Below are 19,605 nucleotides of genomic sequence, written 5' to 3'. Positions count from 1 at the left end.
ATGGGGTTTTGCCATGTTGGCCAGGTTGTTCTCGAATTCCCGACCTCAGGTGATCTGCCCACCTCAGCCTCCCAAAGTGCTGGGATTATAGGCATGAGCTACCACACCTGGCCCATTCAGTCCTCTTTTTTTTTTTTTTTTTTTTTTTTTTTTTTTGAGACAGAGTCTCACTCTGTCACCCAGGCTGGAGTGTCGTGGTACAGTATCACCTCACTACAACCTCCACCTCCCAGGTTCAAGAGATTCTCCTGCCTCAGCCTCTCAAGTAGCTGGGATTACAGCGCATGCCACCAAGCCCAGCTAATTTTTATATTTATAGTGGGGACGTGTTTTTGCCATGTTGGCTAGGTAGGTCTCAAACTCCTGACCTCAAGTGATCCAACCACCTTGGCCTTCCAAAGTGCTGAGATTACAGGGGTGAACCACTGTGCTAGGCCATCATTCAGTCTTCTTCTGTACATCTCTCAAGATTTTATTGCCACAGTGTACCCACCCCATATTACCTTAAGTTTTCTAAATGAGCCACTTTTAGGGAATGTACTCATAGAGAACAATTACATCTCCTTCACCTATCCTTAGTAATTTTCACTTATTAGCATGGGTCCCAGTTTTCTTTTTCTTTCTTTCTTTCTTTTTTTTTTTCTTTCTTTCTTTTTTTTTTTTTTTGTGAGACAGAGTCTTGCTCTGTCACCCAGGCTGGAGTGCATATTGATGCAATCTTGCCTCACTGCAACCTCTGTCTCCCAGATTCAAGCGATTCTCCTACCTCAGCCTCCTGAGTAGCTGGGACTACAAGTGCATGCCATCATGGCTGGCTAATTTTTTGTATTTTTAGTAGAGATGGGTTTCACCATGTTAGCCAGGATGGTCTTGATCTCCTGAACTTGTGATCTGCCTGCCTTGGCCTCCCAAAGCACTGGGATTACAGGTGTGACCCACCATGCCCAACTGGGTTCCATTTTTCTATGGCTACATGTACACACAAATAGCCTCATGATTAAGAACATGTGTCCTTGAGCCAGACTTCATGGCTTAATCCTGGCCCTGCTGCTTACAAATTGTGTGATCTTTGCCATTTTTATATCACCTCTCTATGCTTCCGCTTCCCCATCTGCAAAATTGGAGATAAAAATATGCCTGCTGCATGAAGGTCTTTGTAGGGATTTGCACACCTGACACATAGTAAGTGCTCAAGAAATATTATTTTTTCTTTTATAATTTATTTTTTAAATTGATAAAAATCTATTTATGGTATGCAACATGATGTTTAGAGCTATATATTCATTGTGGAATGGCTTAATCAAGCTAATTATCATTACCTCACATACTTTTTTTGTGGTGAGAATACTTAAAATCTACTCTTAGCAATTTTGAAAATATGATATATTGTTATTAGCTATAGTCAGTATGTATAATAGATCTCCAGAACCTACTTTCCTATTTAGCTGAAACATTGTATCCTTTGTCCAATTGTCTCCAAAACTCCCTTCCCACCTCCAGCCCCTGGTAACAACCATTCTAACTCTCTGCTTCCATGAGTATGACTTTTTTTTCCCGATTCTTTTTTTTTTTTTGAGACGGAATCTTGCTCTGTCACTCAGGCTGGAGTGCAGTGGTGTGATCTCGGCTCACTACAACCTCTGCCTCTGGGATTCAATCGATTTTCCTGCCTCAGCCTCCTGAGCAGCTGGGATTACAGGCCCGCATCACCACGCCAGGCTAATGTTTGTATTTTTAGTAGAGACAGGTTTTCACCATGTTGGCCACGCTAGCCTCGAACCCTGACCTTGTGATCTGCCCACCTCTGCCTACCAAAGTGCTGGGATTACAGATGTGAGCCACCATGCCTGGCCCAGATTCTTCATATAAGTTAGGTCACACAGTATTTGTCTTTCTGTGCCTGGCTTATTGCACTTAGCATAAGATTCTTCAAATTCATCCCTGTTGTCCCATATGATAGAATTTCCTTCTTTTTTCAAAGCTGAAGAGCATTCCATTGCGTATCCACTATATTTTTAAAAAATTCATGCATTCACTGATGTGTCCAACACTTAGGATGATTCCATATCTTGGCTATTGTGACTAGGTATTCTTAATGTGGTGATTAGCACTCAGCCTTCACTTCCCTAGTCTTCTTTTCTCGATGTTAAGCAGATCTCTTTTCCTCATCAGACACGCTTTCAAATCTTTTCCCTGGACCTGGCACCTCTTCTGTGGGCATATCTGAATATGTCAATATCTCTTTGAGAAGGCAGAGCCAGGCTGACTGTAGACACCAGGTAGTCTTCATACTAACTCTAAGAGCATTCATTAATGAATGAGTGCTTAGTATCCGTCAGGAAGTATGCATATCAGTTGGTGTGGGCCACTTCTCATTTAACTTTCACAGCCATCCTCTTTCTTTCATTCATATTTATTATGAAATGTTACAATGAACAAAGCAAACCTCCCATTTATTAAAGCTCAGAGAGGGAGGGGCACCCTGCCTCTGTACAGTACAGAAGTACAGAGTGTGCATTGTGGAACTGTGTACAGCAACCTCATGGAGAAGTTAAATAACTCAGTGGAGATCGAACATCTTAAAGAGCCGGGCTTCAAACTGCAGTAGGCCTGAATCCATGCTCTTAATAATAGACACATTGCTCTCAGTTATACCAGGGTTCAAATTTCACCTCTGTCCTTCCACTGTTTTCCTCCAGTCTTTTTCGTTTTCCTTCTGAAATCTTTGCATCATCTTGGTGGGTAGGTAAGAAAAGGCATCCTGGAAACAGAACTCTGCCTCAGAGAATCCATCAGGGTGAAGAAACCCCCTTTTCTCCATGGGGAAAATGGGGAGTTTTTTGTGGCTCCCAGCACCATTCTTTCCTTATTCCCTTCATTCATCCCTGGTGGAGAGATGGCATAGTTGGATGGGTCTACATTTAAGCCCAGTTCCACCGACTTGGCTTGGACAAATCAAATCTCAGTTTGCCCATCTGTAAAATGGGGCCAATGAGAGCACCTGCCTTGTAGGGTTGCTGTGATGAGATAATGCAGGTAAACAGCTCAGCACAAGACCTGATAAGTGATAGCTGCTGTTAATACAATCAGGACCCCATTGTTTTGGACTGGGCAGTGGATGTCATTGTGTCCACCAGCTCTCAGCCTTCTGCTATAGAACCAAACGGTTTGTTTGCCCATGCACAATGGAAAACCAAACACTGAGGCACCAGGTTTTTGTAGACAGAAACGTTTACTGTGAATCAGCTTCCAAGGAGAAAGGAAGCAGCGCTGGAATCTGTGTCTCTGAGCTGTGGGCTGGGGCAGGTTTTATAGGCAGAGGGTAATGAGACTTGATCTGATTAGGTCTTGCTATGAGGTGATGGTAGGAGGTGGGATCTAATTGGATTATGCCATTAAGTGATGCCAGGGCTCAATCTGATTGAATTATGGACCATGCCATGTGGTGTCCACTTCTTAATTCAGCCTTCATTCCTCGGTCCTGTCTGAGTACTTAGGTTCCACCTGTGGTTGCACATTTGGTTCATCTGGGCATGTTCAGGTTATATGACCTTCAATCTGGGAGTCCATGGCAACTGAAAAACAACTCACCATTTTGTTACACAAAATGATACCAGAATGGGCTGGTTCTGCCCTTACACCTCCACCATACCCCTCCTCTTCTCACTCAGGTTGGGGCTGCTGGTTTGTTTCTACGATGACCTGGAATTGCTGGATGCTGCTGTGGCCCAAGTCTTGCTTCACCAGATGATCAAGTGCAGCCACCTGAGGGGCTTCCAGGCTGGCGTCCAGAAGGTACAGCTGTGGTGCAAGGCCCTGAGGCCTCTGCTTCAGTTTTTCTAGCCGGAGAAATGGGGAGAACAGCCTAGCTTAGGCTTTGAGAGAAAACACACAACACTAGTTGGGATTTAAGACCAGTCACAGCAAATGGCATCTCAAATACTGGGATGAGTGTAACGTCGAAGACAGAATACAGCAAAGGGACAGATCCTAGGGAGATCAAACTTCAATCAGCCAGGTGTGGTGGCTCATACCTGTAATCCTAGAACTTTGGGAGGCCAAGGTGGGAGAATCGCTTGAGGCTGGGAGTTTGATACCAGGCTGGTTAACATAATGAGACCCTTGTCTCTGTAAAAAATACAAAAAAAAAAAAAAAAAAAAAAGGGTTGGGCACGATGGTTCACACCTGTAATCCCAGCACTTTGGGAGGCTGAAGCAGGCAGATCACCTGAGGTCTGAGGTCAGGAATTCGAGAGCAGCCTGGCCAACATGGTGAAACCCCCCCCATCTCTACTAAAAATACAAAAATTAACCAGGCATGGTGGCACGCACCTGTAATCCCAGCTACTCAGGAGGGTGAGGCAGGAGAATTGCTTGAACCTGGGAGGTAGAGGTTGCAGTGACTGCCACACCGCACTCCAGCCTGGGTAACAGAGTGAGATCCAGCGTCAAAAAACAGAAGAACAAGAAGAAAAAAAAATTAGCCCTGTGCCTATAGTGCCAGTGACTTGGGAGGTTGAGGTAGGAGGATCTCTTGAGCCCAGGAGTGCCAGCCTGCAGTGAGCTATGATAGTGTCATTGCACTTCAGCTGGATGACAGAGCAAGACCCTGTCTAAAAAGAAAAGAAAGGGGCAGCTACCTCAAACTTAAAATGTACATACAGATCACCTAAGGATCTAAATGCAGATTCTGATTCAGGAGCTCTGGGTTGAGGCCCAGGACTCTCTTTTCTCTCATCTTCTTCTTCTCCTTCCTCCTTCTTTCCTCAGCTTCAAAAGTGTTAGGATTACAGGTGTGAGCCATAGTGCCCAGCTGACGCTGCACTTCCAACAAGCTTTCAGGTGATTCTGAAATTGCTGCTCTGGTGGACATGCCTGGAGCAGCAGGAGATAAAGCAGTGGTTCTCAAATTTGGCTCTAGATTAGTAACACCCCTGCCAGGTGCCATCCCCAGAGACTCTGATGTTATTGTTCTGGGGTGTGGCCTGGGTTATGGCCTGATTTTAAAGCTTCTCAATGCAGCCAGGATTGAGAACACTGGATTGGAGGGTAGTTATGAATTCCCAAGACCAGATTCTGGACACATTAGTAAACACACTATCTCTCATTTTCCTTCCTCTCCATCTCTCTCTTCTTTCTTCCATTCAAGTCTCAATTCTACCCCCTTCCCTTCCACTTTTTGTGGTCCTTTTCAATTTGCTTAAAATCAGAAAGATGACATGAAAATAATATTAAATGAAATTTTGATAAAGTTATAAATAATTTCACAGAAGTTTTTCACTCATCACCATACAGTCCCCAAATGCATTTGACATTTGAGATCATGGTCATCTATCTTGGTCAATGCATTTTTTTTTTTTTTGAGGCAGAGTCTCATCCTGTCACCCAGGCTGGAATGCAGTGGCACAATCTCAGCCCACTGCGACCTCCGCCTTCCAGGTTCAAGTGATTCTTTTGCCTCAGCCTTCAGATTAGCTGGGACTACAGGTATGTGTCACTGTGCCTGGCTAAGTTTTTGTAGTTTTAATAGAGATGGGGCTGCACCATGTTAGCCAGGCTGGTCTTGAACTCCTGACCTCAGGTGATCCACCTGCCTTGGCCCCCCAAAGTACTGGGATTACAGGTGTGAGCCACTGTGCCTGGCCTGTCAATGCATACTTTTGTTTCTAAGGAAAAGAATCCCTCCCAAGCAAGCTCCAGAGAAAAATAAGATGTATTTTAAGGCCCAGGGTTCTCAACATGTGGCAGCCCTGACCAAGGAGAAGGTCGCACGCAGTTAGATATGAAGGAGCCCTTTGGAATAATCTAGCTCAATAGTTCTCAAACTGGAGAGTGCATCTAAATCACAGGGAGGGCCTGTTAAAATACTGCTTGTGGGCTGGGCTTGTTGGCTCACGCCTGTAATTTCAGCACTTTGGGAGGCTGAGGTGGGTGGATCATGAGGTGAGGAGTTCAAGACCAGCCTGGTCAGCATGGTCTCTAGTAAAAAACACAAAAATTGGCTGAGTGTGGTGGTTCGCATCTGTAGTCCCAGCTATTCGGGAGGCTGAGGCAGGAGAATTGCTTGAACCCGGGAAGCAGAGGTTGCAGTGAGCCAAGATCATGCCAGTGTACTCCAGCTTGGGTGACTGGGTGACAGAGTGAGACTACATCTCAAAAAAAAAAAAAAAAAAAAAAAAAAAATACAGCTGTGGCAGTGGTCCAGTTTTGTGGAACACAATTCTTTTTCCATGGACTGGAGCCAGGGGATTGTTTCGGGATGATTCAAGTGCATTACATTTATTGTGTACTTTATTTCTATTATGATTACATTGTAATATACAATGAAATAATTATACAACTCACTCAGTGTCATGTGGAATCAGTGAGAGCCCTGAGCTTGTATTCTTGCAACAAGATGGTCCCATCTGAGGGTGATGAGAGACAGTGACATCGGGCATTAGATCATCAGGCATTAGAGTCTCATAAGGAGCACGCAGACTAGGTCCCTGGCATGTGCAGTTCACAACAGGGTTTGCTGTTATGAGAATGTAATGCCGCCTCTGATCTGACAGGAGGCGGAGATGATTCAAGCGGGTGCTGCTCACCTCCTGCTGTGGCCGGTTCCTAACAGGCCACGATCCCGGTGGTCCTCATCTGTGGCCTGGGGGTTGGGGATCCCTGGATTTTGGAGCTCCACCAAGTCTCTGATTCAGGAAGTCTGGGAGCAGCCTGGCAAGTTGCACATCTAAGTTCCCAGGTGATGCCCATGTCGCTGGGTGTGCCCCACACTTTGAGAGCTGCCACTGTAGTCCACTCCTTCATTTTACAGATGTGGAAACTGATCTCTAGGGAAGGGAGTTGCTGAACTTGGAGAACCCAGGTGCTGTGACAGCTGTTTCTTCTACTTCACTTTTCTGCCCTCTAGTGGCTATTTCAATATTGCCAGAAACCCGTTTCATGCATCTGTCTGAAATAACTACGTTGTTTACGTAAATTCAGGTGTTAAACATGAACTATTTTTGTTTTTTTTTGTTAAAGAGCTCATTATATAGTAGGTGAGTTTATCACATGCCTTACTAGAAGCAGTTGAAACACACTTTTCTATCATTAGGCAGGCATATTGCAATAAAAAATTATTAAAATGATCATAGAAATGTGCAAACAGGTGCAAGAGATAATTTTAAGGGGAAATATGGAAGAGCAAATTGTGCTTCTGTTTATGTTATAACTCTGTAAAAACTACATAGTGTCTCTATATTTATAAAGGCACAGAAGTCTTGGAAGCATATACACCCAATTGCTAATCATGGTTACTTTTACAAGGTAGGATATTGAGGAGACTTTTACTTTCTTGTACTGTTAAGAGTTATTTTTGGCTATGTGTGGTGGCTCATACCTGTAATCCCAGCACATTGGGAGGCTGAGGCAGATGGATCACATGATGTCAGGAGTTCAAGACCAGCCTGGCTAACATGGTGAAACCCCTCTCTACTAAAAATACAAAAATTAGCCAGGTGAGGTGGTGGGTGCCTGTAATCCCAGCTATTCAGGAGACGGAGGTAGGAGAATTGCTTGAACCCGGAAGGCAGAGGTTGGTGTGAGCTGAGACTATGCCATTGTAGTCCTGCCTGGGCGACAAGAGCGAAACTCAGTCTTAAAAAAAAAAAAAAAAAAGAGTTATTTTTACACAGACTGTAAATTATCCTGAAAAGGGCCCTGGCTATTTCATGAAAGGAAAACAGCCTATATATATGGATATAGAGTTCAAGGTCACCAGAGGAAAATAGATGCTGTAAGAGTGTGGTGAGCGCTGGGCACGGTGGCTCAAATCTGTAATCCCAGCACTTTGGGAGGCTGAGGCGGGTGGCTCACAAGGTCAAGAGATCGAGACCATCCTGGTCAACATGGTGAAACCCCGTCTCTACTAAAAATACAAAAAATTAGCTGGGCATGGTGGCGCGTGCCTGTAATCCCAGCTACTCAGGAGGCTGAGGCAGGAGAATTGCCTGAACCCAGGAGGCGGAGGTTGCGGTGAGCCGAGATCACGCCATTGCACTCCAGCCTGGGTAACAAGAGCAAAACTCCATCTCAAAAAAAAAAAAAAAAGGAGTGTGGTGGACCTTGCCATGTATGTACCTATGCAACAATCCTGCATGATCTGCACATGTACCCCAGAACCTAAAGTACAGTTAAAAAAAAAAGACCCTATCTTAGTAAAAAGTACTCTAAAATAAAAGAGCTCATTTGTTTGAGAAAAAAAAAAGTATGGTGGAATTATAAAGGGAACGAGATTTCTTTCTGACATGGTTTAAGGTTGATTTAATGACAAATTAATATTTAAATGAAGCACAAAGGGAATTTTAGGCACAGGAGAGCCAAGGCCAGAGGAAGTGCCCTCCATGTGGTGCCTCACTTTCTGGGCATGTCAGGAGTCCCTTTCCTTCCTCACTTCGGTGTCCAGAGGCTTTGATGGGGCAGGGTCAAGGGAGGGTGCGGCAGACTCCTAATAGCCCTGGTTATGGTCAGAGGGAGCCATTGCCCTGCTTCCTATCAACACTCATTCCAGTTTGCTCTCCTTCCAGCTCAAAGCAGAACTCCTGGACATTGCCACAGAGAACCAGACCCTCAACGAGACCCTGGGTTCTTTGTCAGATGCGGTTGTAGGTTTGACCTACAGTCAACTGGAATCTCTCTCCCCCGAGGCTGTGCACAGAGCCATCTCCACCCTCAACCAAGTCTCAGGTTGGACCAAGAGCCAGGTCATCATCTTGTCTGCCAAATACTTGGCCCATGAGAAGGTCAGCTGGGGTTTTAAACTCTTCTTTATTCCCCTGAGATGACCTAAGGCTAGTGTATTAGTCCTCTCCGGCTGCCGTAACAATATACTGTAGATTGAGTGGCATAAACAACATAAATTTATTTCTCACAGTTGTGGAGACTGGGAATTTCAACATCAAGGTGTTAGAAAGGTAGATTTTATTCTGAGGCCTCTTCTCTTGGCCTGTAGGTGGCCGCCATTTTGCTGTGTGCAAAATGGGAGAGCAAGCTCTCCAGTATCTCCTCTTACAAGGAAACTAATCCCATTGGCTTAGGGCCTCACCTGACCCTCATTTTCTCATGACCTCATCTAACCCTTAAAAGCCTCTTAAGGGCCCCCACCTCCCACTACCATCACATTAGGGGTTAGGACTTTGACATATGAATTCTGGGGGGACACAAATATTCAGTCTGTAACAGTCAGTTATAAACACACAGCAGGGGCAACCAATCGGTAAGAAGATGATGCTGAGGAGGACTGCCTGGGTTCAAATCTCACTCTGCTATTTACTAGCTGTGTGACACTGGGCAATTTGCTTAATTTTACTTTGCCTCAGTTTCTCTATTTGTAAAATGGGGATAACAATAGCATTTACTACTAGGCAAGGTAGCTCACACCTGTAATCCCAGAACTTTGGGAGGCTGAGGTGGGAAGATTACCTGAGGCCTGGAGTTTGAGAGCAGCCTGATCACAGTGAAATCCTGTCTCTACTAAGAAAATACAAAAACTAGCCAGGTGTGATAGTGCACGCCTGTAATCTCAGCTACTTGGGAGGCTGAGGCAGGAGGATGGTTTGAACCTGGGAGGCAGAGGTTGCAGTGAGCAGAGAGCGTGCCACTGCACTCCATCCTGGGCCACAGAGCAAGACCCTATCTCAAAAAAAATTAAACAACAACCACTGCAGCAACAAAAAATTAGTAGCACCTACCCTGTAGCATTACTGCAAGGATTACGTGAGTTGGTACACATGAAGAAGCTGGAACACCAGGTGACACCACGGAGTACCAGCTCAAGCGGTGTTAGCCATCATTGGGAGAGATCCCAGGATTTTCCTGCCTGCTGTTGAGCTGCTATTAGGTTCATGCAAAAAGTAATTGTGGTTTTTGCCATTTCTTTGGGATTAGGGATGGTGCTCTTTTATTCCAATCTTGGGCTGGAGAGAGGGCACTGTCAGGGCAGATAGTCCTCTTTGGTGGGGACAGTAGTCTTAATCTGGTTCTAGCTGCTCCTGGGGTGGGAAATGGACATTCTTTTGGGGAGAATTAGTGTTTTCCATGGACTGGAGCCAGAGTTTTGCTCATGTTGCCCAGGCTGGAGTGCAATGCTGCAATCTCAGCTCACTGCAACCTGTGCCTGCTGGGCTCAAGCAATTCTCCTGTCTCAGCCTTCCAAGTAGCTGGGATTACAGGCACCTGCCACCACATCTGGCTAATTTTCGTATTTTTAGTAGAGACGAGGTTTCACCATGTTGGCCAGGATGCTCTCAAACTCCTGACCTCAGGTGACCCATCTACCTTGGCCTCTCAAAGTTCTGGGATTACAGGTATGAGGCACCACACTGGCCTGGCCAGCTCTCTTTCTTGGTAGAAGGAAGGAAGGCCTGTGGAGGCAGCATCTGTCTGGCTCACTGCTGTGGTTCTAAGGTGTCACCCATTCCGATACTTGGCATATAGATGGGCTGAGTGCATGTTGGAGAGGCAAAAGGCAGGAGCAGAGCTTGACTATGCGGCTGCTCCTCTTCTAGGTACTGTCTTTCTACAATGTCAGCCAGATGGGCGTGCTGCTGGCCGGGGTCAGCACCCAGGACTTCTGCAGCATGGACCGCAAGGACCTCTTGCAGGTCCTGAGAAGTGCTGTCTCCCAGTATGTGTTCAACTTGTCACCTGCCCAGAAGCAAGGTATCCTCAGCAAGGTGAGAGGAAGATGTCTGGTGCTCAGCCACGTGGCTCACAGTGGGTGGGGTTTTGCAGTTTGGTGAGTTGGCTGTGACTTTGGGCCATGAATCCAGGGGTGGGATTGTCTCAGCCGTCGGTGTCTGGAGTGGCTCTGCCTTTTCCTGGCGATTCACCTTCCCTCCTTTCCAGACAGAGCCCTTCAGTCATGCTGCCATTCTTCCCAGACCCCATTATTCTCCCAGTCTAATCTGGAAGACTTACTTAAATCAGGTTTCCTGATCTTACAACACTTCAAAAGATCTTTTTTTTGAGACAGTTTTATTTGTTACCCAGGCTGGAGTAAAGTGGTTGATCATAGCCCACTGTAGTCCCTCCCTTCCCTCCTTCCTTCCTTCCTTCCTTCCTTCATTCCCTCCCTCCCTTCCTTCCTTCCTTCCTTCCTTCCTTCCTTCCTTCCTTCCTTCCTTCATTCCCTCCCTCCCTTCCTTCCTTCCTTCTTTCTTTCTCAGAAAGAAAGCAATCCTCCTGCCTCAACCTCCTGAATAGCTGGGATCATAGGCATGAATCACCACACCTGCTTATTTTTAAACTTTTTGTAGAGATACGGTCTTGCTATGTTGACCAGGCTAGTATCGAACTCCTGGCCTCAAGCTACCATGCTTGGCTAAATTATTAATTTTTTGTAGAGATGGAGTACTGCTATATTGCCCAGGCTGGTCTCCAACTCCTGGCCTCAAATAATCTTTCTGCCTTGGCCTCCCAAAGTGCTGAGATTACAGGTGTGAGCCACTGTGCCTGGCCTAAAATTTGTTTTTCAACTCTAAAAACAAACTCCAAAGTTCTAGGGGGCATCTGAAAGTCCTTTTCACTGTCCATAACCACGCCTGTATTCCATTTTGTTTGTTTAGATAGGGTCTTGCTCTATTACCCTGGCCAGCATGCAGTGGCATGAGCTTGGTTCACTGCAACTGCAGCCTCAACCTCCGGGGCTCAAGTGATCCTCCCACCTCACTCTCCCGCATAGCTGAGACTACAGACCTGTGCCACTGGATGATTTTTATGTTTTTTTGTTTGTTTGTTTTTGTAGAGACGGAGTCTTGCCATATTGCCCAGGCTGGTCTTAAACTCCTAGGTTCAAGTGATCTGCTCACCTCGGCCTCCTATAGTGCTGGGATTACAGGCATGAGCCACCATGTCTGGCCCCTTATTACTTGTCAGGGAAATCAAAACCTAAGGGATTTGGCCTAAAACACCAACACCCTGCAGATAGCAGTAGCCCATATGGTTAAAATAAAGAGCACGGGTTTTGGAATAAGATGAACTTGGGCTTGCATCTCACTTAGTGACTTTCAACTCATCACTTTTGAAGTCTGTTTCCTCAGCTGTGAAATGGGGATGATGCCACTCTCCACTTCCTAGGGTAGCTGAGCGGGTCTGATGGATTTTATTGCCTGTGATGTAATGCCTGGCCCTTCCTCAAAGCTCAATACATTTTTTTTTTTTTACAAGGTTGTTGTGTTGCTTCTCACTTTTGGCAGGTGATCGAAGCGGGAGACACTGCCTCGGGCATTGTGGATATACAAGGGGCTTTCTTTAAGGAAGTCTCTCTCTTTGATTTAAGGCGGGAACCTGGATTCAACTCTACAGTCCTGAAGGAAAAGGAACTTGGAAGGAGCCAGGTATTACCACGTAGCAGGGATTGATCCTGTATTTCTATCTGTCTGGTGAGAATGAATGGTCTGTTTTAAGGTTAATTTGATAAAAGAAATTTATTTCTGTGTGATTAAACCCAGGAGGCAGAATAGTATAGTACTAAGAAATTGAACAGGCTGAGGCAGGAGGATCGCTTGACGCCTGGAGTTTGAGACCAGCCTGGGAAACATAGAAAGACCCTGTCTCTACAAAAAGTTAAAAAATGAGCCAGGCATGGTGATGCATGCCTGTGGTCCCAGCTACTCAGGAGGCTGAGGCAGGAGAATCGCTTGAGCCTGGGAGTTCCACACTGCGGTGAGCTATGGTCATGCCACTGCACTCTAGTCTGGGCAACAGAGCAAGACCCTGCCTCTTAAAAAAAAAAAAAAAAAAAAAAGAGCTAGACAAGACCTTAGCATGAATTCTGGCTCCCACTTATTTATTAGCTTTGGAGAAGTTCCTTACATGGCCTCAGTTTTCTCGTGTGCAAAATGGGGATAATTTTGATAATAAAATGAGGGTCACTGGTGTATGCCAGCTGGGCTGTGTGCTATATTCACGGCTGTGATGTGTATTATTAAATGCTGCCAGCATTGAGGCTGCTTGGGGGTATGGTGCTGTTGAAGTGGATGCTCTGCCTTAGTACTGTCTTTGATTTCCTTTGCATTCAGTCGGTCTTCATTACATGCACCCAGCAAATGTTTATCAAGCACTGCTCAACAATGTGCCAGGTGCTGTTCACAGTGCTGAGAGTGCAAAAGTGAACGAAATAGACACAAATCTCTGTCTGTTCCAGGGCCTCTTGCTCAGGGTCTCTCATGAGGCTGGATGATATCCCAGTGACCTATTGCTGTGTCACAAACCACCTCTAAATTTAGTGACAGTGGCAACCGTTTTATTATTTTATTTTTTGAGGCAGAATCTCTTGGTAGCTCAGGCTGGAGTGCAGTGGCACAATCTTGGCTCACTGTAACCTCCTTCTCCTGAGTTCAAGTAATCCTTATGCCTCTGCCTCCTGAGTAGCTGGGATTACAGGTACATGCTGTCATGCCTGGCTAATTTATGTATTTTTTTTTATAGAGATGGGGTTTCACCATGTTGGCCAGGCTGGTGTCAAACTCCTGACCTCAAGTGATCCACCTGCATTGGCCTCCCAAAGACTTGGGGTTACAGGTGTGAGCCAGGGGGCCCGGCCGATCATTTTATTTTGGAAAGTACATCCTGCCATCAAAAACTTCAAGGTATGTTTGTCTCCACCAGGCATGGTGGTCCATGCCTGGAATCCCAGCACTTTGGGAAGCTGAGGCAGGTGGATCACAAGGTCAAGAGATTGAGACCATCCTGGCCAACATGGTGAACCTTGTCTCTACTAAAATACAAAAAATCAGCTGGGCATGGTGGCACATGCCTGTAGTCCCAGCCACTCAGGAGGCTGAGGCAGGAGAATTGCTTGAACCCAGGAGGCGGAGGTTGCAGTGAGCTGAGATCGACCCACTGCACTCCAGCCTGGCTACAGAGCAAGACTCAGTCTCAAAAAAAAAAAAAAAGATACTTTTGTCAGCCACTGGGCTGATGGATTGCCATTTCCTGAGATGGGGAAGACCATGGGAGGGTCCCAGAATTTGACCCCGTGCCCAAGGAAATCTCTGAGGCCACACACAGTGTCCAGAACTTCTCTCCATCGCCCGCTCCTTTTGCCTGGGCTTTTGTGCTGCTTTATGGCTCTCAGAGACCATGTCTAACGCTAGCTCATAATTTATTCTGTTTGGGGAATGATGCTCAAAGTTTCAGAGTCTATAAAATAGACAGATGTAGTACTTGATTGCATCTGCAAGTTAGGGATTCTGTAAAATTATGTTCCTTAAAACAAATGACTCCCCTGTCTACTCAGCATTGTTCTAGAGTGCTCATCTGGGGGTGGTTGGAAGCGGGTGCATGCTGCCGGCTGCAGGTACTTTATTGCTGGTGCTTTCTAGCCCATCCTGGTCTATTCTGGGATGCCTGTTGTTCAGGACCTGGCAGGTGCACATGTAAATAGGAGTTACAGGGAGTTCTCAGCTGGTCAGAAACTTCATACAGCACAGGACATAAAACTCCAGCCCTGCCACCAACATCTTTGCTTCTCATCTGCCTCATGGAGTATAGGGAATCACCTGGCGTGTGAGAGTAGGGTTCTGGAATTACCTTGACACTGGTTCAAATCTTGGCACTGCCACTTAGCAACGGTCTGGTCCTAGGTAACTGACATAACCTGTGGAGCCTCCATTTCCCTACCTGTAAAATGGGATTGTAGAGCGCCTTCCTGATAGGGCCTTACAGTGTTGGGCACACGCTGAGTTTGCCATCGGTTCTGTCGGTCATTCTCTTCTCTCAGGCTCTGTTCCTGTATGAGCTTCTGTTAAAGACCACCAGAAGACCTGAGGAGCTTCTGAGGTAGGACAACGTAACTTAGCCTGGGTGCTGAACAGGCTTCCTTCTGCCAGAGGAGCCTACTTTCCCAGGAGGGAGAGTCAGGCAGTGGCGTCTGTAGTGTGTCTGATCACGTCTGCCTTCTCCTGCTCTTTGTTTCCTCTCCTCCGCCCACCCTCTTCCTCTCCCGAGTCCCTTGTTTTGTTTTCTAGTGCTGGGCAGCTGGTGAAAGGTGTGTCCTGCTCACACATTGATGCCATGAGCACCGACTTCTTTCTGGCCCATTTCCAGGATTTTCAGAACAACTTCGCCCTGCTTTCACCATATCAGGTACCATTTAAAGCATTTTCTAACTTCTCATTCTCTCTCCCTTCCCCAGTCACTGGGCCGGCATTGGCTGTGGCATCTAAAGATCTTTATGCCAGAATTATTCAGACACAACCGATGACTTGGGACCAAAGTTTGAGCCAGGTTTTTTTTTTTTTTTTTTTTTTTCCAGTTTCTTTTTAAACAGCTCCAAATGCCCACATCTCTACAGCCAAAGTATCAACAGATTGATTATTCCATTCTCAAAGTTGAAGCTTAAAATATATTCTTAAGGGATAGTATTTTGCATGTTCATAATTATGCTCTCCTGGGATGGAAGATAATTCTTCAGCTAGAATTCCAACGCTTTGCAGGAGTAGCTGTGAATGCGAACAGTACTCTGACAGCCTTTGCTTTCTCACTTAAAACTTCATTTTCCAAAAGATTATGGAGGCTGTTTAACCCTTTGGGGGCACTAGAAGCAGTACCTGATTTTTTTTTTTGACAGGATCTTGCCCTGTCACCCAGGCTGGAGTGCAGTGGCACGATCATGGTTCACTGCAGCCTCAACCTCCTGGGCTCAAGCGATCCTCCCACCTCAGCCTCTTGAGTAGCTAGGATTAAAGGTATATATGACCATGCCTGGCTCTTGATATGTTGCCCAGGCTGGTCTCAAACACCTGGGCTCAAGTGATCCTCCTGCCTCAGCCTCCCGAAGTGCTGGCATGGTAGGAATGAGCCACTGAGCCCAACCAGTGACTGATTTTTCACAGTGTCTAAGCTAGTAAACACAGGCCTTGCAACATTTGAACTTTTGTGTGAACCATTGGCTTACAGACTCCTGTAATGGATATAAAAGGCATCTTCTCAACTCTGCCCTCGTGTTTCAGACCAGAATGAAGACTTTCTAAAGAGTAAATTATCTCCCAGAAACCAGGAAGCATAGAGTGCTTGGTGTATAATCCTTTGAGATCATTAGAGGAATATGTAAAGTTTTAATGAAGCTCTGTCATTCTCTTGGACTGTTAATTCTATTAGTGACTCTCAGAGCTGAGCTTGCATCAGCATTGTCTGGAAGGCTGTTAAAACACAAATTGGGGCCCCACTCCCAGAGTTTTACATATAGTAGGTAAGGAGTGAGGCCTGAGGCTTTGCATTTCTAATCAGCTTGCCAGTACAAACCACTGAACTATATTAAAAGACTTGCCCAAGTGGACAAACCAATAATTGAGCAAATGGGTGGAGGCCAGACCTGCTTTGAGGAAGACCTACGTGTTCGAGCAGGAAGGTTTGCCCCAACAAAGGTGCTTCCCTAGGCTTCCAGTTCTCAGAGCCTTCAAATACCAGTTAATTAGAAACTTTGCCTTTCTCATTTATATTTTTACTGAAAACACATCATTATTATTATCATTATTATTATTGAGACAGGATCTTGCTCTGTTGCCCAGGCTGGAATGTAGTGGTTCGATCTCGGCTCACTGCAACCTCCGCCCCCAGGTTCAAGTGATTCTCCTGCCTCAGCCTCCCGAATAGCTGGGATTCTAAGCTCCTGCCACCACACCTGGCTAATGTTTTGTAGTAGAGACGGGGTTTCACCATGTTGGCCAGGTGGTCTTGAACTCCTGACCTCCAGTGATCCACCAGCTTCAGCCTCCTAAAGTGCTGGCATTACAGGCATGAGCCACCATGCCTGTCCTGAAAACACGTAATTATTACCAAAAAAAAAAAAACAAAAAAAAAACAGAGAAAGTAAAATTTTCCCAAATTTTTCCCAGAGCAGTTGTTCTCAACAGAGTACCATTTTGGCCTCCTAGGGGACTTTTGGCTATGTCTGCAAACACTTTTGGTTGTCACAACTACAGAGCTACTGGCATTTAATGGGTAAAGGCCAGGGTTGTGGCTCAACATCCTACAATGCATAAGACAGCATCACTACACAAAGGTATCTGGTCCAAAATGTCAATAATACTGAGGTGTTTGCGCCATGTTTCAGAGGTTAACTATAAAGAACAGTTTGCTCTCATTTTTGAGAGTTTTATTTTATATATAAAATATAGGCCAGGTGCAATGACTCATGCCTGTAATTCTTGCACTCTGGGAGGCTGAGGTGGGAGGATCACTTGAGGACAGGAATTTGAAACCAACCTGGGCAATGTGTAGCTAGACTCTATCTCTACAAAATATACAAAAATTAGCCAGATGTGGTGGCACATGTCTGTTGTCCTAGCTACTTGGGAAGCTGAGGCAGGAGGATCACTTGAACCCAGGAGTTCAAGGCTGCAGTGAGCTATAATCGAGTCACTGCATTCCAGCCTGGGTGGCAGAGTGAGACTCTATCTCTGAACAAAATTTTAAAAAACATATATACTTACATGTAATATAAAACCCACAAGTGGGCCGGGTGTAGTGGCTCATGCCTGTAATTCTAGGACTTTGAGAGGCCGAGGTGGGCGGATCGCTTGAGGTCAGGAGTTTGAAACCAGCCTGGCCAACATGTTGAAACCCCATCTCTACTAAAAATAATAAAAAAATTAGCCATTCCTGGTGACGGGTACCTGTAATCCCAGCTACTCAGGAGGCTGAGGCAGGAGAATTGCTTGAATCCGGAAGGTGGAGGTTGCGGTGAGTTGAGATTGCGTCACTGTACTCCAGCCTGGGTGACAGAGTGAGACTGTCGCTCTGGTTTAAAAAAAAACCAAAGAACCCGTAAGTGAGCTCATACTATACACACTGTTCTGTTTAACTATGTATATGGCTAAGCTATATATATATATAAAACTATATATAAATATATGTAAAACTATATATAAATATATATATATAACTATAGTTAAGCTATCTATATAACTATATATAATTAAGTATAACTATATATAGTTAAATATAAATGTATAACTATATGCATAGTTATACATATAAACTATATATAGTTTAACAGAATAGTGTGTATAATATGAGCTCATTTGTGGTTTGTACGTGATATATAACTATATAATGTAATATAGCTTAACTATATATATGCACATGCATAAAATAGCACAGACATCATTTAGTGTCGACATATATAAATCTACCTTATTAAAACAAAGTAGGTGCACTATTCCATTGTACGTATATACCATATTTTACTTAACCAATCCCCTACTGAGGAATGTTAAAATTATATCTCTCTTTCTTGCAGATATAAACAAAATTGTGATGAGCATTCTCATAGTTAAATGTCTGTGTTCATGTTTGTTATTGCCTTAGTGTTCTCATCCATACACTGGGCACAGTAGTGGTACCCACATCATAGAGTACTCTATTGCGTAAGTGAACACATATGAAGCACTTAGAATGGTGACTCAATAGCACACGGAAAGCACTATCTGTGTTTGCTCTTCTTCTTACTGCACTAAATCCCCAAAATGCTTAATCTTTCAGGTTAATTGTTTGGCGTGGAAATACTGGGAAGTTTCCAGGTTGTCTATGCCACCTTTCCTCTTGGCTGCACTCCCGTAAGTGAACATAAGCCCCCACTTTCTGGTGCAGTAGGGTCCGTGGGAATCACTGAAGTCAAAGTGATTTTCTCCCCACTGGGTTTTCTTGAGGAACCAGAGGCAGAATGAAGCGTGCCTTAGACAGTTAAGCCCTTGGGGTCCAGGATTTCAATTCTAGCATCACACAGACCCTCTTGCTTTTCTTGTTATGTAAAAAGCAAGCCGAAGCAACCCAAGCCTGAATGAGTGTCAGTGAAGCAGGTTCCAGCTGGCCTGGCTTTGCGGCTGTGCCAGGCTCCACGAGAATCAGGGCTGATGGGAGCAGTAGGTGTTTCTCCTGGCATGTGTGAGCTACCAGGCCTGCAGGACAGCCCTGCTTTTCAAACATGATGTGGACATTGTTTCTCTCCTTCTCTCCTTATTTCCCTCTACTTTCTTTAGCTCTTACTGTCTTTATTCATTCAAAAAAATGTTCATCGAGTACTTGCTGTGTGCTATTTCTCAGATACCTAGATTTTCTTTTTATAAGACCTTATAATCTCATGGTGGGAGAGAGAATAGACAAGCATGAAGTCAATTATAATATCAGGTTGATATTTGATTGAAAATGACTCAAACTGGCTTATGCAATAAAAGGGAATTTTTGATTCAGGTAACTGGAAAGTTCAGAGAGGGACTTCAGGCATGGCTGAATCTAGAGGTTCAAATGATGTCATTTGTCTCTTGTTCCAGCTTTTCTCTGTTGGCTTCACTATCAGGCAAGTTCTTTCTCTGTGGGAACCCTGGCAGATCTAAGGTTAAATTTTCCCAGCTTCATATTCAGGGAAAAGAGAAAAACGTTCTTTACCCATCATTCTCAATACATATCTTGGGTTTGACTCTCATTGACCTTAATTGGGCAAATTTGTTTTTCTTGAACCAATCAGTGAGGTTGGGAGGATGGGTAACTTTGACTGACTTCGATCTGTATTGCACCCCTGGAGCTGGAGAGAAAACACAAGGACCTACAGCGAGGGAGGGTGTT

General features: G+C 45.0%; 1 protein-coding gene across 1 annotated transcript in view; it reads left to right on the top strand.

The window, feature by feature from the left end:
* Nucleotides 1–19,605, top strand: part of OTOA (otoancorin) — an 81,391-nt gene that overhangs the window by 25,526 nt on the left and 36,260 nt on the right. Inside the window, exons 11-17 of the mRNA XM_039477783.2 lie at nucleotides 3,672–3,795; nucleotides 8,565–8,780; nucleotides 10,545–10,712; nucleotides 12,234–12,374; nucleotides 14,762–14,820; nucleotides 15,009–15,126; nucleotides 18,526–18,599. Coding sequence (XP_039333717.1) covers nucleotides 3,672–3,795; nucleotides 8,565–8,780; nucleotides 10,545–10,712; nucleotides 12,234–12,374; nucleotides 14,762–14,820; nucleotides 15,009–15,126; nucleotides 18,526–18,599 — 900 coding nt within the window. The remainder of the gene's footprint in view (nucleotides 1–3,671; nucleotides 3,796–8,564; nucleotides 8,781–10,544; nucleotides 10,713–12,233; nucleotides 12,375–14,761; nucleotides 14,821–15,008; nucleotides 15,127–18,525; nucleotides 18,600–19,605) is intronic.

Source organism: Saimiri boliviensis, chromosome 12, assembly GCF_048565385.1.
Source record: "Saimiri boliviensis isolate mSaiBol1 chromosome 12, mSaiBol1.pri, whole genome shotgun sequence".
Lineage (NCBI taxonomy): Eukaryota > Metazoa > Chordata > Mammalia > Primates > Cebidae > Saimiri > Saimiri boliviensis.
The sequence above is the reverse complement of the archived record's forward strand: the minus strand, read 5'-3'. Positions and strand labels throughout refer to the sequence as shown.